Genomic DNA, 19,811 nt, shown 5'->3' on the forward strand with positions numbered 1-19,811 from the left:
GGGAAAGAGGAGGTGCCAGCCAGAACCGCCTTGTGATGATGGAAGGTGTAGGGGCGGGTGTGCCCCACACTGAGATTACAACTGTGTACCACCATGCCTCACATAATCTTGATTTTAAAACAACACTACACAATTTCCTTTTCTCCAAAATAGAGATATATACCAAATAGTTATTTAGCATCTAATCACATTCAGAACTTAAATTCATCTTCACTAGGTCATTCCTTTTCCATTTGTTAATAAAAAATGATGAGTTTTTTAATGTCATCAATGAAAAAATTAGCAAACACGATATTATAGAAATATCATTGGGTAATATGGAACATTTGTATAATTCACAAATGGAAAATATTTGGACATTAATTTAAAATGGCAAGTGAGGATTTTGTTCTGTGTCTAATGCATGGTGTTCCCCTGCAGCCATCCATGAGCAGTCGTGTGAGGCTCACAGGCACACAGGGAGCCCTTCTGGGCTCTACTCCATCGATGTGGATGGAAGTGGCCCTCTGGGACCATTTCTTGTGTACTGCAATATGACAGGTAGGTTACTAACCTTGGGATTTATATAATAGCTGTTTACACATAGCATCCAAAGACACTGAGAAATTTGCCTAGTTGAAAATATGATTAAGATGTGTTGTTTGATCACTGTATAATGCTAAGTAGGATTGTTACATATGGTGTTTAGTAAGTTAGCTGTCAATCCAGTTTCCATGTATTACTTGTTTATCTTGGTTGGATTCCAGGCAAGATTTCATGCTGTGTGAGGTCACTCTGTGGTCCTGTAAGTCCCCATCATTCTGTGCACATGTATCCTGATGAAATGGAAAGTTTTGATTCTATTATTTATAGGTTATTAAAACTTAGAACCAAATGGAGATCTTTAAAGGTGCTAAAATAACATATATACACACAACACACACATATATAAATATATATGTTATATGTACGTATACATTTATATGCATATATATACACATGCATATATACATATATGTGCTAGCATATTTGTACATATATACCTACATATGCTAGTTTATGTGCATCTTAGATAATTTAGTGATTTGCATGACATGCAATTTTCTCATAATCAAAGAAATTTGATCTTTTTGATATTATAAGCCACTCCTGATTTCAACATTATTACAAATAAACACAGCTTGATTATGGAAGATTGCATTAAAATTCCTCTTAGATAATTAAACTTTTTAAAGAGAAATTTCATTCTACCCCACTCTTCCAATTCTCCAGAAGGAGGAATATTTTTAAAGTTCTTATATAATGTACTGAGAAAAGGTTCTGAAGTTTCATAAATTTGGATCATGACCAAGTAAGTCAGTAAGCGCTAACAATCAAATAAAAAAATGAAAATACATATGGATTTAAAATCGTTTGTGAAAGAGTGCCAAGTAATGCAGCACCTGGGCAGCAGTGTGCTGAAGATAATGATACAGAGGATCTGCCATGAAATTCACTAATTATCACCCTGAACCAGATAATCTGATACAAGAGAGAATATGCCTACATGGCTAGCCCCAATTACGTAGCTTTTCCCAGGCGCCATAAGTATCATTCAGCATAAGTATCATTCAGCTTCTTTGAATGAGCTTGCCTTCTTTCCTTCCTTCCTTCCTTCCTTCCTTCCTTCCTTCCTTCCTTCCTTCCTTCCTTCCTTCCTTCCTTCCTTCCTTCCTTTCTTCCTTTTTTCCTCCCTCCCTTCCTTCCTCTCTTTCCCTTTCTCTCCTCTTTCTTTCTTTCTTTCTTTCTTTTTCTTTCTTTCTTTCTTTCTTTCTTTCTTTCTTTCTTTCTTTCTCTCTTTCTTTCTCTCTCTTTCTTTCTCCCTTTCTTTTCCTTCCTTCCTTCCTTCCTTTTTTCTTTCTTTTCTTTCATCTCCCTCTTTCTTTCTTAATTTCTTTCTTTCCTTGCCTTTCCTCCAGCCCTTCAAATAGTTATTTCTTATCATGTGATCTTGACAAATGTCAAGTTGTACTGGGTTAGACAAGGACTTAGAAAACCCGAGTGCTCAGAACAATGGTGCCAGGAATCATTCCTTGGACCGGGGATGTTAGCAGAACAACTCATGGCATACAACTTGCTGACCTACAACCCTGTGGCTAGTGGAATATGACAACCCAGTTCTGACTACCCAAGTCTAAGAACGTTCCACCAGATACAAACCATTCAGTCTTAGGAAGTTAATGACACATTCACCCAGCTTTCCTTTGCAGCCCACTGATGGCTTCCCTTCGCTTTCGTTTCTGTTCAGCAGATGCTGCATGGATGGTGGTGCAACCCAGTGGCCCTGATGTGGTGATGGTCAGAAACTGGCCCCAAGGGCGCGCGCGCTCAGCGACCTTCACCTATGCAGCCAGTGCAGGGCAGCTGCGGGCCGCCGTGCACATGGCCGAGCACTGCGAGCAGCAGTTAGCTCTGCGCTGTCGCACCACACAGCTCTCCGACTCCCCAGGTAATGGTCTTGTCTGTGGTCTTGATGCCTTAAGTGTGTGTTGGGCCAATGTGCAGTATTAGAGTAAGTGAGATGCATTCCTAGGGAATAAAGGGTTAACGCTGATGAGGGTGAGTGAGGCCCCAACAGTCCTCTTTGAGACCAGTGGTTGCCTCTTCCCCCTTTCTAAAATCTACCTCTTTAGGTACCATTTTACTTTTCCCCAGACAGGTTCTCCTACCATTCACACCTTTGTCCTGCTTCTCCCATTTTGGTCTATACTGAAATGATTATTGACATTGTTTATTACAAGAGTTTTGCTGCTGGCTTCTCATGTTTCCCCAAGTCATCTGATGTAATTAGAATCTTAATCTTGAAAAACAAAGCTTATCTTTAAGAAGTTTGTCCTGCATCACAATTCTCCTGTCCCACGTCGGCATTTCTCCCTTTCTAGGCACTTACTGCTACAGAAAACCCCACTGTTTTCCAAGAACAGTATGGTTTATCGCCAGTTGTTTATTATGAGTGATGAAAGCTGAAATTTGCTTTTCAATTTTTTAATGTAGCAATAAAAAATAATGTATGTTAGCAGTCTAATAATGCCTACTCTTGAATTTTACTCTTACATTTTCAGCCCACAATCTTCTATTAAAATGCATTGAAGTTCAGTGTTGGTGACTCACACCTGAAATCTAGGCTACTTAGGAGGCTGAAATCTGAAGACAGCTCAGGCAGAAAATTCTGTGAGATTCTTATTGCCAATTAATCAACAAAAAGCCAGAAATAGAGGTGTAGCTCAAGTGGTAGAGCTCCAGCCTTGAGTGAAAAAGTTAGTAGAAGATTGTGAGTTGAACTTAGGCCCTGAGTTTAGCCCCAGTACACACACACACACACACACACACACACACACATGCACACACACGTTGAAAAGTGTTGGTGTGTGTGCCTTAGCTACAGGTCTAGCATTGCTTCTACTCAGTGACATTTTTTTCTGGCCAATCAGGCCCTGTAGAATATTCTAGATCATATTCTTCCAATGTCACAAGTTTCCTCCACCTGCTTGGTCCATTCCTGCCTTTCATCCTTCAATCCCAACCATGGTGTTAGATCTATGCAAACCATCCTTGGGCTCCTTCTCAGATTGATCTGTGCCCTGTCAGGATGCCCACCAGCTGATCTGAACCACTAGAAAGAGCAAAAGGCTCTTCTGTTTTACTGCCAAGTGTGAAGTCCAAATTCCAAGCCTTTTGCTTAACCAGCTGCAGAAACTGAAGCAAAGGCTTTCTCAGTCTCTGTTTCACTTTTTGGAAAAAGTCAGCTTGGAGATCCCTTGAGATTTCCTACACTAAATACAATTAAATACATGACGTTATAAGACGTAAGCAATCTTCACTTTCAGTAGTTGGCATTACAAAGTTCAATTATTTGTTAGTTCAGCTAGTTTATCACTGTTGAATTTTAATCAGGGAGAAAGACAATGACAGCAAACTGGAGTAAGTCTGTAGAAAATACACCTGATAGCTAGTTATCCAGGGAAGGCAAAGCTAAGGGAAGCGAGGGGACAGATCACAGGCAAGTGCTGTTGGAACCAGAAAACATATCACCTAATCAGTCAGCGAGTGAGCACCACACTTGTGGACTGGCCCACAGCCTGAGCACTACACAAGCCAGGAAAAGGTCCTGCCCAGCAGGACTAGCATGCTTTTCATTAACATATTTGCTGTTGAGTGTTAATTGAATTTGCTTCTAGACAAATAGGTTGATGTAAAACAGCCAAAAGAAAACCGTTTTATTACTATTCTGATCATTTTAAAGTAGTTGTACAGAGGAGTTGCCACTTAACAAAACAGTTTATGAACACAGTATATCTTGATCAATGTCGGGACCCCCTCAGCATTCTCACCCATCCCTTCCCTACCCACCCCTTTCCTCAACTCTTCTTAATTTTGTAGTGTATACACTGAATTCGTGACTGCATTCTCCTCTTCTTCTCTTCATTCATTTACCCCTTTCCTTTTGGCCCTACCCAACCCCACCCAGCTACTGGTGTTTATTTTGTTAAATATTGACTTTACCTTTCTAAGGAATTACACTGAGTTTCCCTCGAATCAGTCACATTAATATTATACATTTGTATAATATAGCCTCCAGAATGGGAGAAGATTTTTTGCCTGCCTCACACAGGAAAACCATTTTTAATTTGTAGAATAGATGGTTGCAAGTGAAAAAGTAATGGATGAAGTTTGTAAAACAGCCCTAGGAACAAAATATTGGCACTTTTTTATGTACATTCCAAACTCACATTCTGCCTTTGTGTGTCTTATAGCAACCATTATATGGCTGCTGTTAGAGAATTTTAAATATAAACTTTGTTTTCAAAGTGAACAGGTCTTTTATTGAATTAATAGGATACAAATATAATATATGATATAGCATATATAAACATTAAGTAAAATACTAAAATACATTATATAAAGCTATGTATTTACTGTATGCTATATATATTTATTATGGTATATTATATAATAAAGTAATACATTGTATGTATTTAAATATGTAACATAAACAATGCATACGAACATGTAAAATGTATAAATCTTAATAAGCCTGACAAACACAAGCATATATCTATGAGCATACATATATAATAATTTATGCATATATATCAGACATTTATCCTGAATTACCAATATCATTACATGACTATATATCTATATATAACAATTGTAGCACTCCAACAGATTTTCTCTACCTGTTTTTGAATCCATACTTCTTTCAAATTTTTATGAGTATGCATACACGTGCACATGCATATGCATGAGGTAGTTCTGGGGTCTTACTCTTGGCTTGTTTTGTTCAAGTCTGGTACTCTGCCACTTGAGCCACAGCTGCACTTAGAACTGTTTGCAAGTGAATTGGAGTTAAGAGCCCCCCTGGAGTTTTCTGCCTAGGCAGATCCTCAGATCTCAGTTTTCTGAGTAGCTAGGATTATAGATGTGAGCCACCAGAGCCCACAGCTTAAACCTAGACAAGCATCTAAAATGGACCTAATATTTCCAGAAGCTTCTGACTAGGATAAAGAAGAAATAGGAGTTCAAAATAGCCTAAATTTCTTGTACCACCCACAGCTCTGACCTTCTTTACCTTGCTAGTCGACATAAGCCAGTCAAGAGGAACTTACGTTATACAACATTGTAAAAGGAAGTAATGTTCACTTCTGCGAATGTATTGATACCTGACCCTTATAACCACAGATTATGATCTCATTGATATGACAAACAGCATGGGCATAGGAAGTCTATTTTTTTAAAGATTACTAAGAGACTCCCTCGCCCCCCAACCACTAATTTCTATGCTATGGGTTAAAATCATTGAGGGACTTAAACATTCTATTTCAGTCATTGATAGTTCCTCCCCCCTCGGTTTTCCTCTGGGAAAAAAATAATATATGATTATGATTTTATTAGGGTTTGAAAAATGGTTAGCACTTTTTCACATCTTAAGATAGCTATAGTGAAGAAAAAACTGGAGAGCGTGAGGGAAGTGGAGACATTGTCCAAAAAGAAAAGTACTTGTTACCTGACTTACATAACTTAACTCCTTTTTACATCACCTATATAATAACAATAAAAATATGAAAAAGAAAGAAAGATAACAAGAGTCTTATCTACAATTGTGAAAAATAATTGAAAGAACTTGAGTACCCTTTATCCAATGGTACCCTTTATCCTCCCAGTGGTGATCTCTTGTGAATCAGTAGTTGAGTATCAAAGCTACACACTGACATTGATGACAGAATACACTATGGCTCCAATCAGTACAAGAATTCCCTCCATAACTACATCCACTCACCCTTCCAGCTTTATTATCCACTCTTACAGTGGATAATCCCTGGCCACCAGGAACCTACTACCTATGATGATAGTTTGCTATTATTATTTTCATTCAAAGAATGCCACATAAATGGAATCCCAGAGTGTGTAACCTTTGAGATTGCCTTCTTTCACTCTGTATCACTCACTTGAGATTCACAATCACAGTTGTCTATCAATAATTTGTTCTTTATTATTACTGAATGACAATCCACAGTATGGATAAACCTTTCACTCACAGCATGACATTTGTGGCTATCCCGAGAATGTGTGAAGTTCAGTTGTCATTTCCTTGGGTTAGTGAATGTCTAAGCGTGCAATGGCTGCTTTGTTTGGGTAATTGAGTGGTTCATTTAATAAAAAGACAACTTTTTCCAATCTTCCCCTGAAATAACAATCATAAAACCTTCCAAACTGTTTTCTCAAGCTACAGTATTTTACATCCCTATTAATAGTGTATGAAAATTCAGTTTCTTCCACAGCCTTGTGTTTGGTAGAGTAAACGCTTTTAATTTGGTTGATGTACAATATATAATTTTTCCTCTTATGGATTATGCATTTGGTATCAAGTGTAATTCTTTGTATAATACTAAATTCTAAAGGTTTTCTATTTTTTTTCTGAATTGTATTTTTACTTTTAACTCCATGCTCTGCTTTGGGATACTTTTTATATACATATTTGATGAATATAAATAATTTTTATTATAATGATTACCTAATAGTCATTATGTAATTATGATGATTATATTACATACTTGTATAATTGTAATATATAATATAATGATTATATAATTACACAAATATAATGATTATAGTGTAATTATTGCATCGTAATGAATATACTATAATCATTAAATAATTTATAAAACATAAGAGTAATCTCACTCTTTTCATGTCTCTTTCTTTCTTTGTATTAAAGAAAGTCCAATTGCTCTAAAGCCTTATTTGTTCAAAGACAATCCTTCCTCTACTGAATTGTAATTTCAACATTCTCAAATATCAGATATGTTTGTGTAGTGAGTCTATTTCTCGTTTCTTCATCTAATCCATTAATCTTTATGTCTGTCCCTCTACCAGTATCACAACATCCTGAATACTGTATCTACCTAGAGCAGGGTTAGTCCCCCCTCACATTTTCAACTAACTTGAGTACATACCTGGGACCATAATGGCAGGATCATATGGTAAAGCAGTTAAGCTGATTAAATAGGTACCACCTGTCTTACAAAGTGACTGTGCCATTTTGCCCTCCTGCCAGTAACAAATTGGGATTTTGCTGCCTCACATCCTTGCCAGCATTTAGTGGTGCCAGTGATTTTGATTTTGATTGCTCTAATAGGTATAAGGACAGAGACAGACATACCAAGCTAACACTAACTAAAAGAAAGCTCGAGTAGTGGTATTAATTTAAAAGATCAGAGTAAGGAAAGTCATTAGGGATGAAGAAGGACATTACACACTGATAAAGCATCCATTTTCCAAGAACACATGACAATGCTTAATGTTAATGCACCTAACAACAAAGAATCAGAATATATGAGGCAGAACCTGACAGGACTCCAAGGACAAACAGACAAATGCACTATGACCCCTGGAGGCTTCAATACCCCTCTATCAGTAATTGACAGATCCAGCAGGCAGAAAATCATTAGGGATGTATTTGAACTAAACACCACCATCAATCAAATGGATCAAAGTGACATGAATTGAATACCCCAACAATTACAGAACACACATTCTTCTCAAATACATAAACACAAATCTAACCATAAAATACACTTTAATGACCTTAAAAGAATAAAAATTTTACTACAACATATGCTCTCAGAAACATAACCAGACTAATGATAACAAAGGATATCCCACGAGACAACTTCTTAAAGGTCATACCATCTCCTGCACTGGGGGCCAAGCATTCACAACTTGAACCCTTGGAAGACAAATCAAAATACCCCCATATATGTATATATATACACATATGCATATGTATATATACATATATACACACGTATATTTACATGTATATGCATGTAGATAGATAGATAGATAGATATAGATAGATAGATAGATAGATATAAAGAGTGCTTTACCTTGGAGCTACAGCTCCACTTTCAGCTTTTTTTTCCCCCTTGGTGGTTAATTGGAGATAAAAGTCTCACAGCCTTTCCTTCCCTGGCTGGCTTTGAACTGCAATCCTTACATCTCAGCCTCCAGAGTAAGATATATGACCAACTGGCACCCAGCAAGATTTAATGTATTTTAAAAAGACTCTAGATATTGCTTTATTCATAAACTTCTGAGTCGGTGTTTTGTATTTGAATTGGTAGTAATGAACACAGAAAATCTTAACAAGAAACTAATTGTAATAAGCAGTAAGTAGAAACTTAGAAAAATTCCAGATCCCTGTTCAGGGTTCAATGATAACAATGTATAAATTTGAAAAATGGCACAAAATGGGAAAACACTGTTTAAGAAATAGAGTTAATCCAATTCAACTTTTCCCATTTGAGATAGTTGCAACGTGTTTACCTCCTACTCCCTCTCTTTGTAGTAGATAACCTTCCTGCCTGCTTCTGTAATCCTCCATCCTTTGCTACTAAATGCATGCTGGCTCCCACTCTTGGAGATATTCCCTCCCTCCCTCCCTCCCTCCCTCCCTCCCTCCCTCCCCTCCCCTTCCTTCCTTCCTTCCTTCCTTCCTTCCTTCCTTCCTTCCTTCCTTCCTTCCTTCCTCTCTTCCTTCCTTCCTCTCTTCCTTCCTCCTCTTCCTTCCTTCTCTTCCTTCCTTCTCTTCCTCCTTCCCTCCCTTTCTTCCTTCCCCTCCCCCCGTCCTTTTCCTCCCTCCCTCCCTTCCTTTTTTCCTTGTTTTGGTCAGTCATGGGGCTTGAACTCACGGCCTGACCACTGTCCCTGAGCTCTTTTGTTCAAGTCTAGCACTCTACCACTTTGAGCTACAGCACCACTTTTAGTTTTCTAGTGGTTAAGTAGAGATAAGAGTCTTACAGACTTTCCTACCTGGGCTGGCTTTGAACTGTGATCTTCAGTTCTCAGCCATCTGAGTAGCTAGGATTACAGGCATGAACCACCAATGCCTGGCCCTTAGCTGCATTTCTGATCTTAACATGTGATTCTGTAGAACAAAGTAGTGTTTGGCACTGCCATTTAATTATGGCGCTGAATATCTGCACTGCTCTGATGATTAGGTGGCCATACATTTGTTTCTGCGCATAATATTCAATTCATGAATATCCATGTCCTGAAAGACATTTACCAGTGCCAAGTTTTTAGTGTCCCAATAAATAGCCAGGCTATGTAATGGAAGGAAAACATATCCCTTAACAAAAGTGCATTCACTTCTGACTGGGAATACCATATTTTAGAAAATCCCATATCAGATATTGAATCTATAACAAATGTCCTCACCAAAAATATGGGATGAGATAGGCCAATAAATAAGCATTGTATCATCTCCAAAAGACTCCTCTTCAGGGTGTAAATTATTCTGGTGTTTGTTTGGATGGTGAAAAGTTTTAAATGTTATTTATGGGGAGAATATGTAATATTACTTCCAAATTAGTCAAGGGAGTTATTTTCTAATAAATGAAAAATTAGATGGTAGTAATTTAAGTCTACCTATTGAGACATGGGGCTAGATGAAGGGAAGAGAGTTTGATCAATATCTTTTAAAAGGCCATACTTTGATAGGGGTAAAATATATCTTTTCAAATGTATTCCCTCCCCTCCTCTCCCTCCTCTTTCCTCCTTTCCCCGGCTCCTTTCCCTTCCCCTGCTCCTACCTTCCCTTGCTCCTGTCTCTTCTCCTGCTCTTCCCTCTTCCTTTTCTTTCCATTCCCCTTTTGTCTTCTTCCCTTTCCTCTCTCCCCTGCCCCAAAATCGGGGAGTGAAGGGGATACATTGCAGAGATGATGAGGGGACAATGTAGATATGACCTTTCTCACTCCTGTCTTTCAGGTGGATCCCCACTGAGCTGGTGGGCTGGAAGGACCAATGAGAATCACACATACTGGGAAGGTTCTCAGCCTAATGCTCAAAAGTGCACTTGTGGATTAGAGGGCAACTGCATTGATTCCCAATATCAGTGCAACTGTGATGCTGACCAGAATGAATGGTGATTTCCATGTGATTTTCTTTGTGCAAAAAAAAAAAAAAAAGAATAGTTTTTGTTTTTATTCCTTAACTGTGCATAGTTAATGAACTCTCAGATGAGCTGGTATCAAAAATAACTAAAGTATGTTCATACATTAAATATGCTCATAGATAAAATTACATATCAGGTTGAGTATCAGTGGCTCAAATCTGTAATCTTAGCTACTCAGGAGGCTGAGATCTGAAGGTCACAGTTTAAAGCTAGCCAAGGCAGAAAAGTCTGTAAGACTTTTATCTCCAATTAACCAACAAACAGCTGGAATTAGATCTGCAAATGTATTCATGAGATGCGTTATTCCAATACGGTGGTGTACAATCCCAATGTAACTTCACCTCAGTGAAAAACATGAGTAAGTGTAGCAAGTAACAGGAAAAAAAAAATCTGCCTTATAATTTCAATTTATTTTAATAGTAATTCCAGATCTTAAATAACCTTCTGTCCATCAAAATGTCCTTGTAAAGGTTAGGATACACAATATAAAGTACCTGATATTGCAGTAGAATGACACCTGTTAACTTTGGGCCCATATTGAGAAAAACATCCAACTTCAGATCCTGAAAGTTATCTCTTTTTATTTTAATCCTAGAGATTTTTCCTTTGCTTCCTTCCACAGGGACTCTCAATTGTCAGGTTCCAGTCTCCCAGTTGTTGGCTGCTCAGTAGCCTGAGGTCATTGGCTCCTTCCCCATCTTTATAAATCAAAGAAAAGAGATTTAGCAGGATGTTGCAAGAACATCCCAAATCGTCTATATTCTAGTAGTTTTAGAACATAGTTCGAAGGATGTTAGAAAACTCATTTTTAAAGATTGTAGACCCTTCTATCTTGTAGCAGACACTTTATTGTAGACCACATTTGCTTTGGGCAGGAACTAACGGAACAAATCATGTTAAGAACATAGCCTTCATTGTTAAGTGATCTTCCTGAGGAGGGGAGGAAACAGAAAGCAGAAGAGGCTCCAAATCTGGCACCTTTTGAATGTCTGCCCAGTCCACCAGAGGAGCAAACTGCTGAGACCGGGCTTTCTGCTTTTAAGGAAGTTTAGGAAGAAAACAGCTCGAAAAAATATCATATCCTGATTTTAAAAAGAGATGATCTTAGAATTACTTGCCTTTTGTGTTTATTTACTTCAATATTTCTGCTAGACAGATCTTATTTAACCCTAAGAATACAACCATTATGAAGTATTTTCCCATCCCCAAACAATGATTTGCAAATGCCTGAGTGTGTGGAAGGGTTGCAAGGAATTCAATTTCTCTCTTATATCTTCAAATCAGATTGAAGTTTATAACAATGGAATTTACTAGCCTTAAATAAGGATTTGGCAATTAAAGTTGCATGTAAAGATAAGATGGATGATTATGTAGTCCTGATTAAGATGTAAAAATAAGGACATTAATCCTGCTTTTTAATTCAAAGTCTTTTCTGTAATAATTGAGATGCTTAGTGAGTTTCTCCTCATGGGGATTTTTTTTTTTTAATGGAAGACTATTTTTTTCAGGGATAGGAGCAAATAAGAAGTTTTTTGTTATTAAATCGTGTGCATATTTATGAATATAATCAGTAGCATTACAAGAATTTTTCTGTAACTTGTTTCCACAGTCAATAGCTTATTATATATATATATATATATATATATAATGATCAGACAGCATGTTAATTAAAGCACAAAATTTCCACTGCTTTACTACAGTAATTACAATATATCAAACATAAATCTAATCTATATAAAAGTACTGTAATAATCTAAGATGGATGCTTATATCTCATGCCTGTAATCCTAGCTACTTAGGAATCTGAAATATAAGGATCACAAGTTAAAGCCAATCTGGATAGAAAAATCTAAGTCTCTATCTCCAAGTAACCAGCAAAATGCTGGACTTAGAGGTGTGGCTCAAATGGTAGAGTATTAGCTTTGAGCCAGAAAGCCAAGAGCATAAGTCCCTAAATTCAAGTCCCCAAATTGGAATAATAAAATAATAATAATTTAAAATATGCTGCAAGTCAATATCTGACCATTAATTAATAGTCAGGAGACCTATTTACTCTGCAATAGGCAGATCATAATTGTCTTTAAAAATCCATAATGAGTGATTTTGTTATTGTAATCACACATGAAAATTTATTAGTATTTTACTTCTAATGTGATTATTTCTGACCCTTTCAAAGGGTACAAATAAAGCCAGGCACTGGTGGATCATGCTTGTATTCTTAGCTGCTCAAGAGGATGAGATGTGAGGATTGCAGTTTGAAGCGAGCCCAGGCAGGAAAGTCCACGAAACTCTTGTCTCCATTGAATACCAAAATGCCAGAAGTAGAGCTGTGGGGGGGGGGGGGGGGGGAGAGAGAGAGAGAGAGAGAGAGAGAGAGAGAGAGAGAGAGAGAGAGAGAGGAGAGAGAGAGAGAGAGAACCTAGGCTTTAGTAAAAGTTACTTGCAATGTGAAAAAAAATTAGGATCCTTTCATGAAAAAAAATCAGAAAACTTTAAGAGAATTAGGACACGGCTTAAATGTATTGATTCACAGCTCAAGATACCAGGACTTTCTAAGAACTTTATACTCTTTCACCAGGGGATATTTAGCATAATTTGAAGACATTTTTGCTATTGAAAAGACAGGGGCTGTTTCTACTGGTATCTAATTAGTAGGAGTGAGGATTTCTGCTAAATATGCCCCAAGGCCCAAGAAAGTCATTTCAGCAGAAATTACACAATCCACAATATGGGCAACCCACTGACTAGTCCTCTTTCAAAGATATCATTCCCCTCAAGTCAATAATTAGTATTCAAAGTGTCAATTGGGATGTATTCTTTTAGGGGAGTCATGGACTCTATTTTTCACTCTGCATTCCTAATGACTGGCACAGAGCTGATCAATAGAAGATGAACTCTATGTGTCCAATGACCTGATTCTGGATTCAGCATTGTGTAGAATAATTTCCCACATGAAGTCTGGTTATTACTTATAGCAGGGACTGTATTTCTTCTCGTTTTGAAATGGTGGGTTTGGTTTTATAGTTTATGTCGTTATCAAGGAAACAGACCTTTAAAGTTTAACAATAAAATTCTATGGAATGAATATCTAAATCTAAAGTGTTACCTGTTTATATTTGTAATGAATGATCATTTAAGTATTATCTCAAGAGTGATTTTGGAAGAACAGTTATAAGCTTAATTATCTTTCAGATGCCATTCAAGGTGATCTCACCCTCCTTGATTGGCAACCCTACTTTTTGGCTCTGTGGTCAGTGACGTCTGGAATTGGTAAATGGATCAGGAGTTGCTCACCTTTCACAGAGTCAAGCGACCATGAGTTGAAACCTTGGAAACCATGAACCAAAATAAGCATTTGAGTTCACTTTTAACTCACTTAAGTATGCGGTCCCACTGATAAAAAAGCTAATTAACCTGACACATTTCTGACATCTCAGGGTCAAATCCATCCACTAGCCTGTTTTCAGATGTCTGATGAGCTAAGAATTTTTGACCTTTCCAAGTAGTTGAAAACTAAAAGGAAGACTATTTCAAGACACATAAAACTTGCCTGAAATTCAAATCTCGGTGTCCATAAATTTTCACTGCAACACAATCTTGCCCATAATCTAGGCATATTGGTGGCAGAGTTCAACAGTTGCTATAGAGATGGCATGTCCCAAGTAGCCACTGGCATGGCCTCTGACAAAAAAAACAAAAAGCATGTGCCAGTTCTTCATGTAGATTCTTAATACTTTCTGGTATTTGAGAGTAGTGGTTTTTAAAATACTGAAAAAAAAAGGGTATTCTATTAAGTCTTATAATGTTAGTCTCAAATTGCTATAAGAGACTATAGTTAATTGTGTCCTGTGTTAATGGAATAATTTTAAGGGTTTGGGTTGCTGGTTTTTTGTTTTGTTTTGTTTTGTTTTAGGACCAGTGATACAATTCTCCTTTCTCAGAAGGAGCACTTGCCCGTCACTCGGATTGTGATGAAGGACACAGTCCGACCACATTCTGAAGCTGCTTATACACTGGGGCCTCTGCTCTGCCAGGGTGACAGTAAGTAGTGATAAGAATTTTTTTTCTTTTTCTAATAAAATATTTTGATCATAAAGAGCAGGAAAATATCCTTCTGGTCACAGAAAACAACCAGTGTCAATGCTTTAGATCTAGACAGATGTCAGAAATGTATTAGGTTAATTAGCTTTTTAATCCATGAGACCACATACTTACATGGAAATCATCTTCAGGTCCACGCCCCAATGACTTAAAGTCCTTCCGTTAGGCGCCACCTCCTGAAGATTCTACTGCCTTCCAGTAACCTCACAAGCTAGTGAGCTTGTCTTTATTTATCACATAGGCTTTTGTGGACATTTAAGATCAAAATCATGAACTGAGCACCAGTAGCATATGCCTGCAATTCTAGATGCTCAGGAAGCTAAGGTCTGGAGGATCAAGATTCAAAAGCTAGCTTGGCTAGACAAGTCTTCAATAATAAAAAGTTAGACTACAGCAAGCAAGCCAAGAAAGTTCAAGTCTCAGTACTGAAAGCAACATAAAACAAAAGATTTGAAACCATAGATATAAACACACAAATATATAAATATGGAAATATATAGATATAAAAACAGATATAAGAATGCTGTGTTTGCTAAAGGTTAATTTTTCATTGGTGAAGTTTAGCTTTGCTTCATCTGAAATACTTGGGACCAATTTTCCAGATTCTAGAATACTTGCATACACACACACACACACACACACACACACATATACACACACACACTATCTTAAAGCTGGAACTCAATTCTAAACATCCAAGTTATTTGTCATATATACCTTCTACAGGAAACCTGAAGGTAATTTTGCACTATATTTATATTGATCCTAAAGTTTTTGTTGTCATTTCTTTGTTTATGCTGGTATTGGAACTCGGACTGTGAGGGCCTGGATGCTGCCACCTAGCTTTTTTGCACAAGGCAATCATTCTACCACTTAAGCCTCAGCTCCATGTCTTGTTGTTTTTAGTTGGATATAAGAACCTCACAGACTTTTCTACCCAGGCTGGCTTCAAACTCCTATCCTCAGATCTCAGTCTCCTGAGTAGCTAGGATTACAAGGGTGAGCCTCTGGTGCCTTGCTAGACCCATGTTTTGGCTGTGAGGTCAGGGCATGTCAATACTCAGAAAACTTTGGGATTTTGGAGCATTTTTGAAAATTGGAAATATTTAGTCTGTATTTATATACAACAAATTGGAAAGTTGGCTAGTTTTATTATTTTTAATTTGTTGTTTTTCTTATAGAGCAGTCCTCATATAACACATATTTCCTAAGCTGGTGAATGCTTTAGAGTTTTCATGCATTATTCTTCCACTCTTAGGCCAGCTGGAATGGAATACAATTCTTGAGTCACACTGCATTTTTTGCCCAGATCTTTGGACAGAGCAGTTCACCATGACAAGTGATATTTTTTTCAAATTAAATAGAACTGAAATTGCAGATATTTCAAATTTAATAGATCCCAAATTATCGAATTTGCTTCTTCAAAATTACTCCCAGCCAAGTTGCACCAAAACATGGCCATCCTTTGAAATTGGGCTCTTCCTCTTGCATTCCACATCTAATTCATCAGTAGCTTCTGTTGACACTAATTTGAAAATAATTCTAGATCTGACCTCTGCCTCATCACCTCCATTACCACAATACCACACTCCATTGCCACGAGGTTGGTGTGGTAACTGGTGTCAATTTTGCTTTGCTTTTTCTCCATATAGAATCCCAGTCCTCAAAGTAATCATAGCTCTGCTATTGATGCCATGGTTATATGATGTGTTCTTTGCCCCTCTCACCCCTCAGTAAGGACCTGCATCCTTTTCAATGCTCTCAGCAGGAAAAATGATTCATGACTATCATTTTTTTCTTTGCAAGAATCATTTTGGAATTCAGCTTCCTTCAACACTGAGACGTCATACCTTCATTTCCCTACTTTCCACGGAGAGCTGACTGCTGACGTCCATTTCTTCTTTAAGACTACCGTGTCCTCTGGTGTGTTCTTGGAAAACCTGGGAATCACAGACTTTATCAGGATGGAGCTGCGTGGTACGTGGAAGAAATAAATCACAAATGCCAATTATTCTAGTAATAAAAATAAACTGATGGCCAGGTGCCTATGGCTCACGTTTGTGAGCTCAAGAGGCTGATGTCTAAAGATTGCATTTGAAAGTCAACCCAGACAGAAAGTCAGAGAAATGCCATCTCCAGTTAACTAGCAAAAAAATCTGGGCAGGAGGCATTGCTCAGACGGTAAAGCACCAGCTATGAGTAAAAAAGCTAAGAACACAAGACCCTGAGTTCAAGCCCAGGACCAGTATAAAAATAAATAAATAAATAGCAAGTTGAATAAAAATTTTAAGCTATTGTCATCCTTTCCTTATCATTATATTTTTAATTAAATTGTAATATTCTATGATTTAAAACAATTATTTTTAACAAGTGAAATTATGAAGTGTAAACCACAACAATCCATACAAGTGTTAGGCCATCTTTTCATTAGAGCTGATTACACTTGGAACTTTCAATGAAACTCATCATATCATTTATGGAAACACAAAATAGTTAAGCAAAATTTTTAGTACAACCAAAGTTCAATCCATTACTGACAAAATTTACATTTTGTGGTTTCTCTCCTCCCTCCTTTTCTTTTTCTTAGTTTCTGGGGTTTGAATATGGCTTGCTTATTTGTCTGGAGCTTGATCCCTTGAGCCACACCTCCAGCCCAGTATTTTCTGGTTAATTGGAGATGAACTCTCATACACTTTTCTGCCCAGGTTGGCTGACTTTGAACTGCAATCTTTCAGATCTCAGTTTTCTGAGCAGTTGGGATTACAGGCATGAGACACTGACATCTGGCTTACGCTTGGTGTTTTTTAAATTGGATGAAGCTTTGAACCACCTGCAAGTGAAACTTGTTTATACATATAAAACAAATTCAATTTCTTATTCTAGCTAGGGATATATATTTCTGTGTTAGCACTGAGCAAGATTGAATTATGAGTTAGCAAGATCGAATAGTAAATTCTGAGGATAAATATATTGCAATTGGTTTTCCTCCTGAGTATTTTGGTCCTTTTCCCCAAGTCAGTGGTATTTTTCTGCATTGTGTTCTCTGGTATGAGCATGTCATCATGTTTTCCTGAGCCTATTCAAGACAGTTTTGTCCTGGGTAAATTAATGCGGGCAAGATTCACATGTGATCTTTGCAGCTCCCACAGAAGTGACCTTTTCTTTCGATGTGGGAAACGGACCTTGTGAAGTCACAGTGCAGTCACCCACTCCTTTTAATGACAATCGGTGGCACCGTGTGAGAGCAGAAAGGAACATTAAAGGAGCATCTCTTCAAGTGGATCAGCTCCTCGAAAAGATACAGCCTGTCCCAGCTGATGGGCACATCCGCTTACAACTCAACAGCCAGCTCTTCATTGGTGAGTGCCACTGGTTTATAGTTAAACTTGGGGTGGCTGTAGAGATGGACCAAAAGATAATTGTAATGATGAAAGTACTTTCAGTAACAATTACAAACAGCTACTACGTTGGTTCTATGTATTCATCATCAAATAGGTGCTTGCTATAAGCTTCTTCTTTGACATGTCGTTTTGTAAGCATTATTATTGTATTGCCTATTGACACATGAGACAACTAACCAACTAATACGTGGAATCTAGACTCAAGATATCTGATGCCCAAATCTGACTGGCATTTGTGACTGCTTTATTTTATCAACACAATTTTATTCATCCAATGTCAGCTCAAAAACAGACCATAGAGAACTGGGTCCATAATGGGAGCATAGTGTGTCTGCCTGTGGAACTCACTCCTTGCTCCCTCCCTTCCACTCTCCTTTCACATGCTCTTTCATCTCATGGCTCTTGCTTACTTATGGCACTTCATTCTTGCAGTTTACTTGTTTAAAGGTTCTAGATCTGGATAGTGGAAGTCTTCCTTTTAATTTGTTTATTCATGGTTGTATCATTGTTGTTTATTTTTTCTTAAAGGGGAAAATGTATCTTGCTATATTCCTTTTCAAACTACTCCAGTCAAACTTAGAAACTAAGCAGATTCAGATGGTAGTGCTCTCTCTTGTTGATTTTGTATGCATTTTGAAGAAATTAAGATCTCAATCTAAGTAGACACTGGCTTGAAGCACTGATGATTACATAGCCTATTTTACTAGAGGATACATACAACTCCTGGATACTAACTGCCACACAGTGAATTGAAATGTGTAAGTCTGTATGTGTATGTACCTTTGACAGGACATTTTATACATAATGGCTCCATAAAATATATCATAAAGCTTAGTTGGTTCTCGTATTAGAGGAGAAAGAAGCTTTTCAAAGGCCTAAAAACATCTAACTACCTAATAGAAAGAATACCCACATAAACTGTGTTAGATTTCTATTACTGTAACCAATTTCATCAACCCAAATTCATCAACATAAGGATAGAAGAAGGAGGAGGAGGAAAAGAAGGGAAAAAGAAAAAAAAGAGGAAGAGGAGGAGATGCAAGAGAAAACAGAGGAGGAAGAACAGAAAGGAAAAACAATTTTAGTAGTAGTATTAGCCAGTCTTAATATGCTTACAAATTGTGTGTCTCATGTTTCACTTAAGAACACTTAGGTTTCATGAAATCTGACAACATTTGTACTTTTGAAAATTATATACACTCACAGCATTTTTGAAAAAAAAAACACTAATATTCACCCTCTCCATAAGGCCAGATTTTTATATGGATGTAAAATTCTGAATAAAATACCAAGGAGCACATTTGTATTTTCAGTATTTCACTTGTAGGTGGGACGGCCAGCAGGCAGAGGGGTTTCCTGGGCTGTATCCGGGGCCTGCAGCTGAATGGGGTGGCCCTGGACCTGGAAGGGAGAGCCACAGTGACACCAGGAGTGGAGCCGGGGTGCGCGGGCCACTGCAGCAGCTATGGGCATCTGTGCCATAATGGGGGGAGATGCCGAGAAAAACTCACAGGCATCGAGTGTGACTGTGCCTCCTCTGCCTTTGACGGGCCCTTCTGCTCACAAGGTGAGTGGGACCAGAAACTAGATTACAGAGCAAGTATGTGATTTTTTTTTCCAAGTGTTGCTCCTGGGGATTGACCTCAGGACCTGGGTTCTGTCCCTTAGCTCTTTTTCTCAAGGCTAGAATTCTAGCACTTGAGCTGTAGTTCTACTTCTAGTTTTTGTTTTTGCTGGCAAGTTGGAGATAAGTGTCTCATGGACTTTCATGCTCAGGCAGGCTGGTTTTGAACCATGATCCTTAAATCTCTGCTTCCTTCCTGACTAGCTAG

At 37.8% G+C, this 19,811-nt stretch overlaps 1 protein-coding gene across 1 annotated transcript in view; it reads left to right on the forward strand.

Moving 5' to 3' along the window:
- LOC125352376 (contactin-associated protein-like 3) overlaps positions 1 to 19,811 on the forward strand; it is a 129,201-nt gene that overhangs the window by 97,925 nt on the left and 11,465 nt on the right. Inside the window, exons 13-19 of the mRNA XM_048347469.1 lie at positions 421 to 540; positions 2,270 to 2,467; positions 10,291 to 10,447; positions 14,391 to 14,518; positions 16,385 to 16,555; positions 17,719 to 17,937; positions 19,307 to 19,546. Of these exons, the coding sequence (XP_048203426.1) occupies positions 421 to 540; positions 2,270 to 2,467; positions 10,291 to 10,447; positions 14,391 to 14,518; positions 16,385 to 16,555; positions 17,719 to 17,937; positions 19,307 to 19,546 (1,233 nt within the window). The remainder of the gene's footprint in view (positions 1 to 420; positions 541 to 2,269; positions 2,468 to 10,290; positions 10,448 to 14,390; positions 14,519 to 16,384; positions 16,556 to 17,718; positions 17,938 to 19,306; positions 19,547 to 19,811) is intronic.

This window comes from Perognathus longimembris, chromosome 1 (genome assembly GCF_023159225.1).
Source record: "Perognathus longimembris pacificus isolate PPM17 chromosome 1, ASM2315922v1, whole genome shotgun sequence".
NCBI lineage: Eukaryota > Metazoa > Chordata > Mammalia > Rodentia > Heteromyidae > Perognathus > Perognathus longimembris.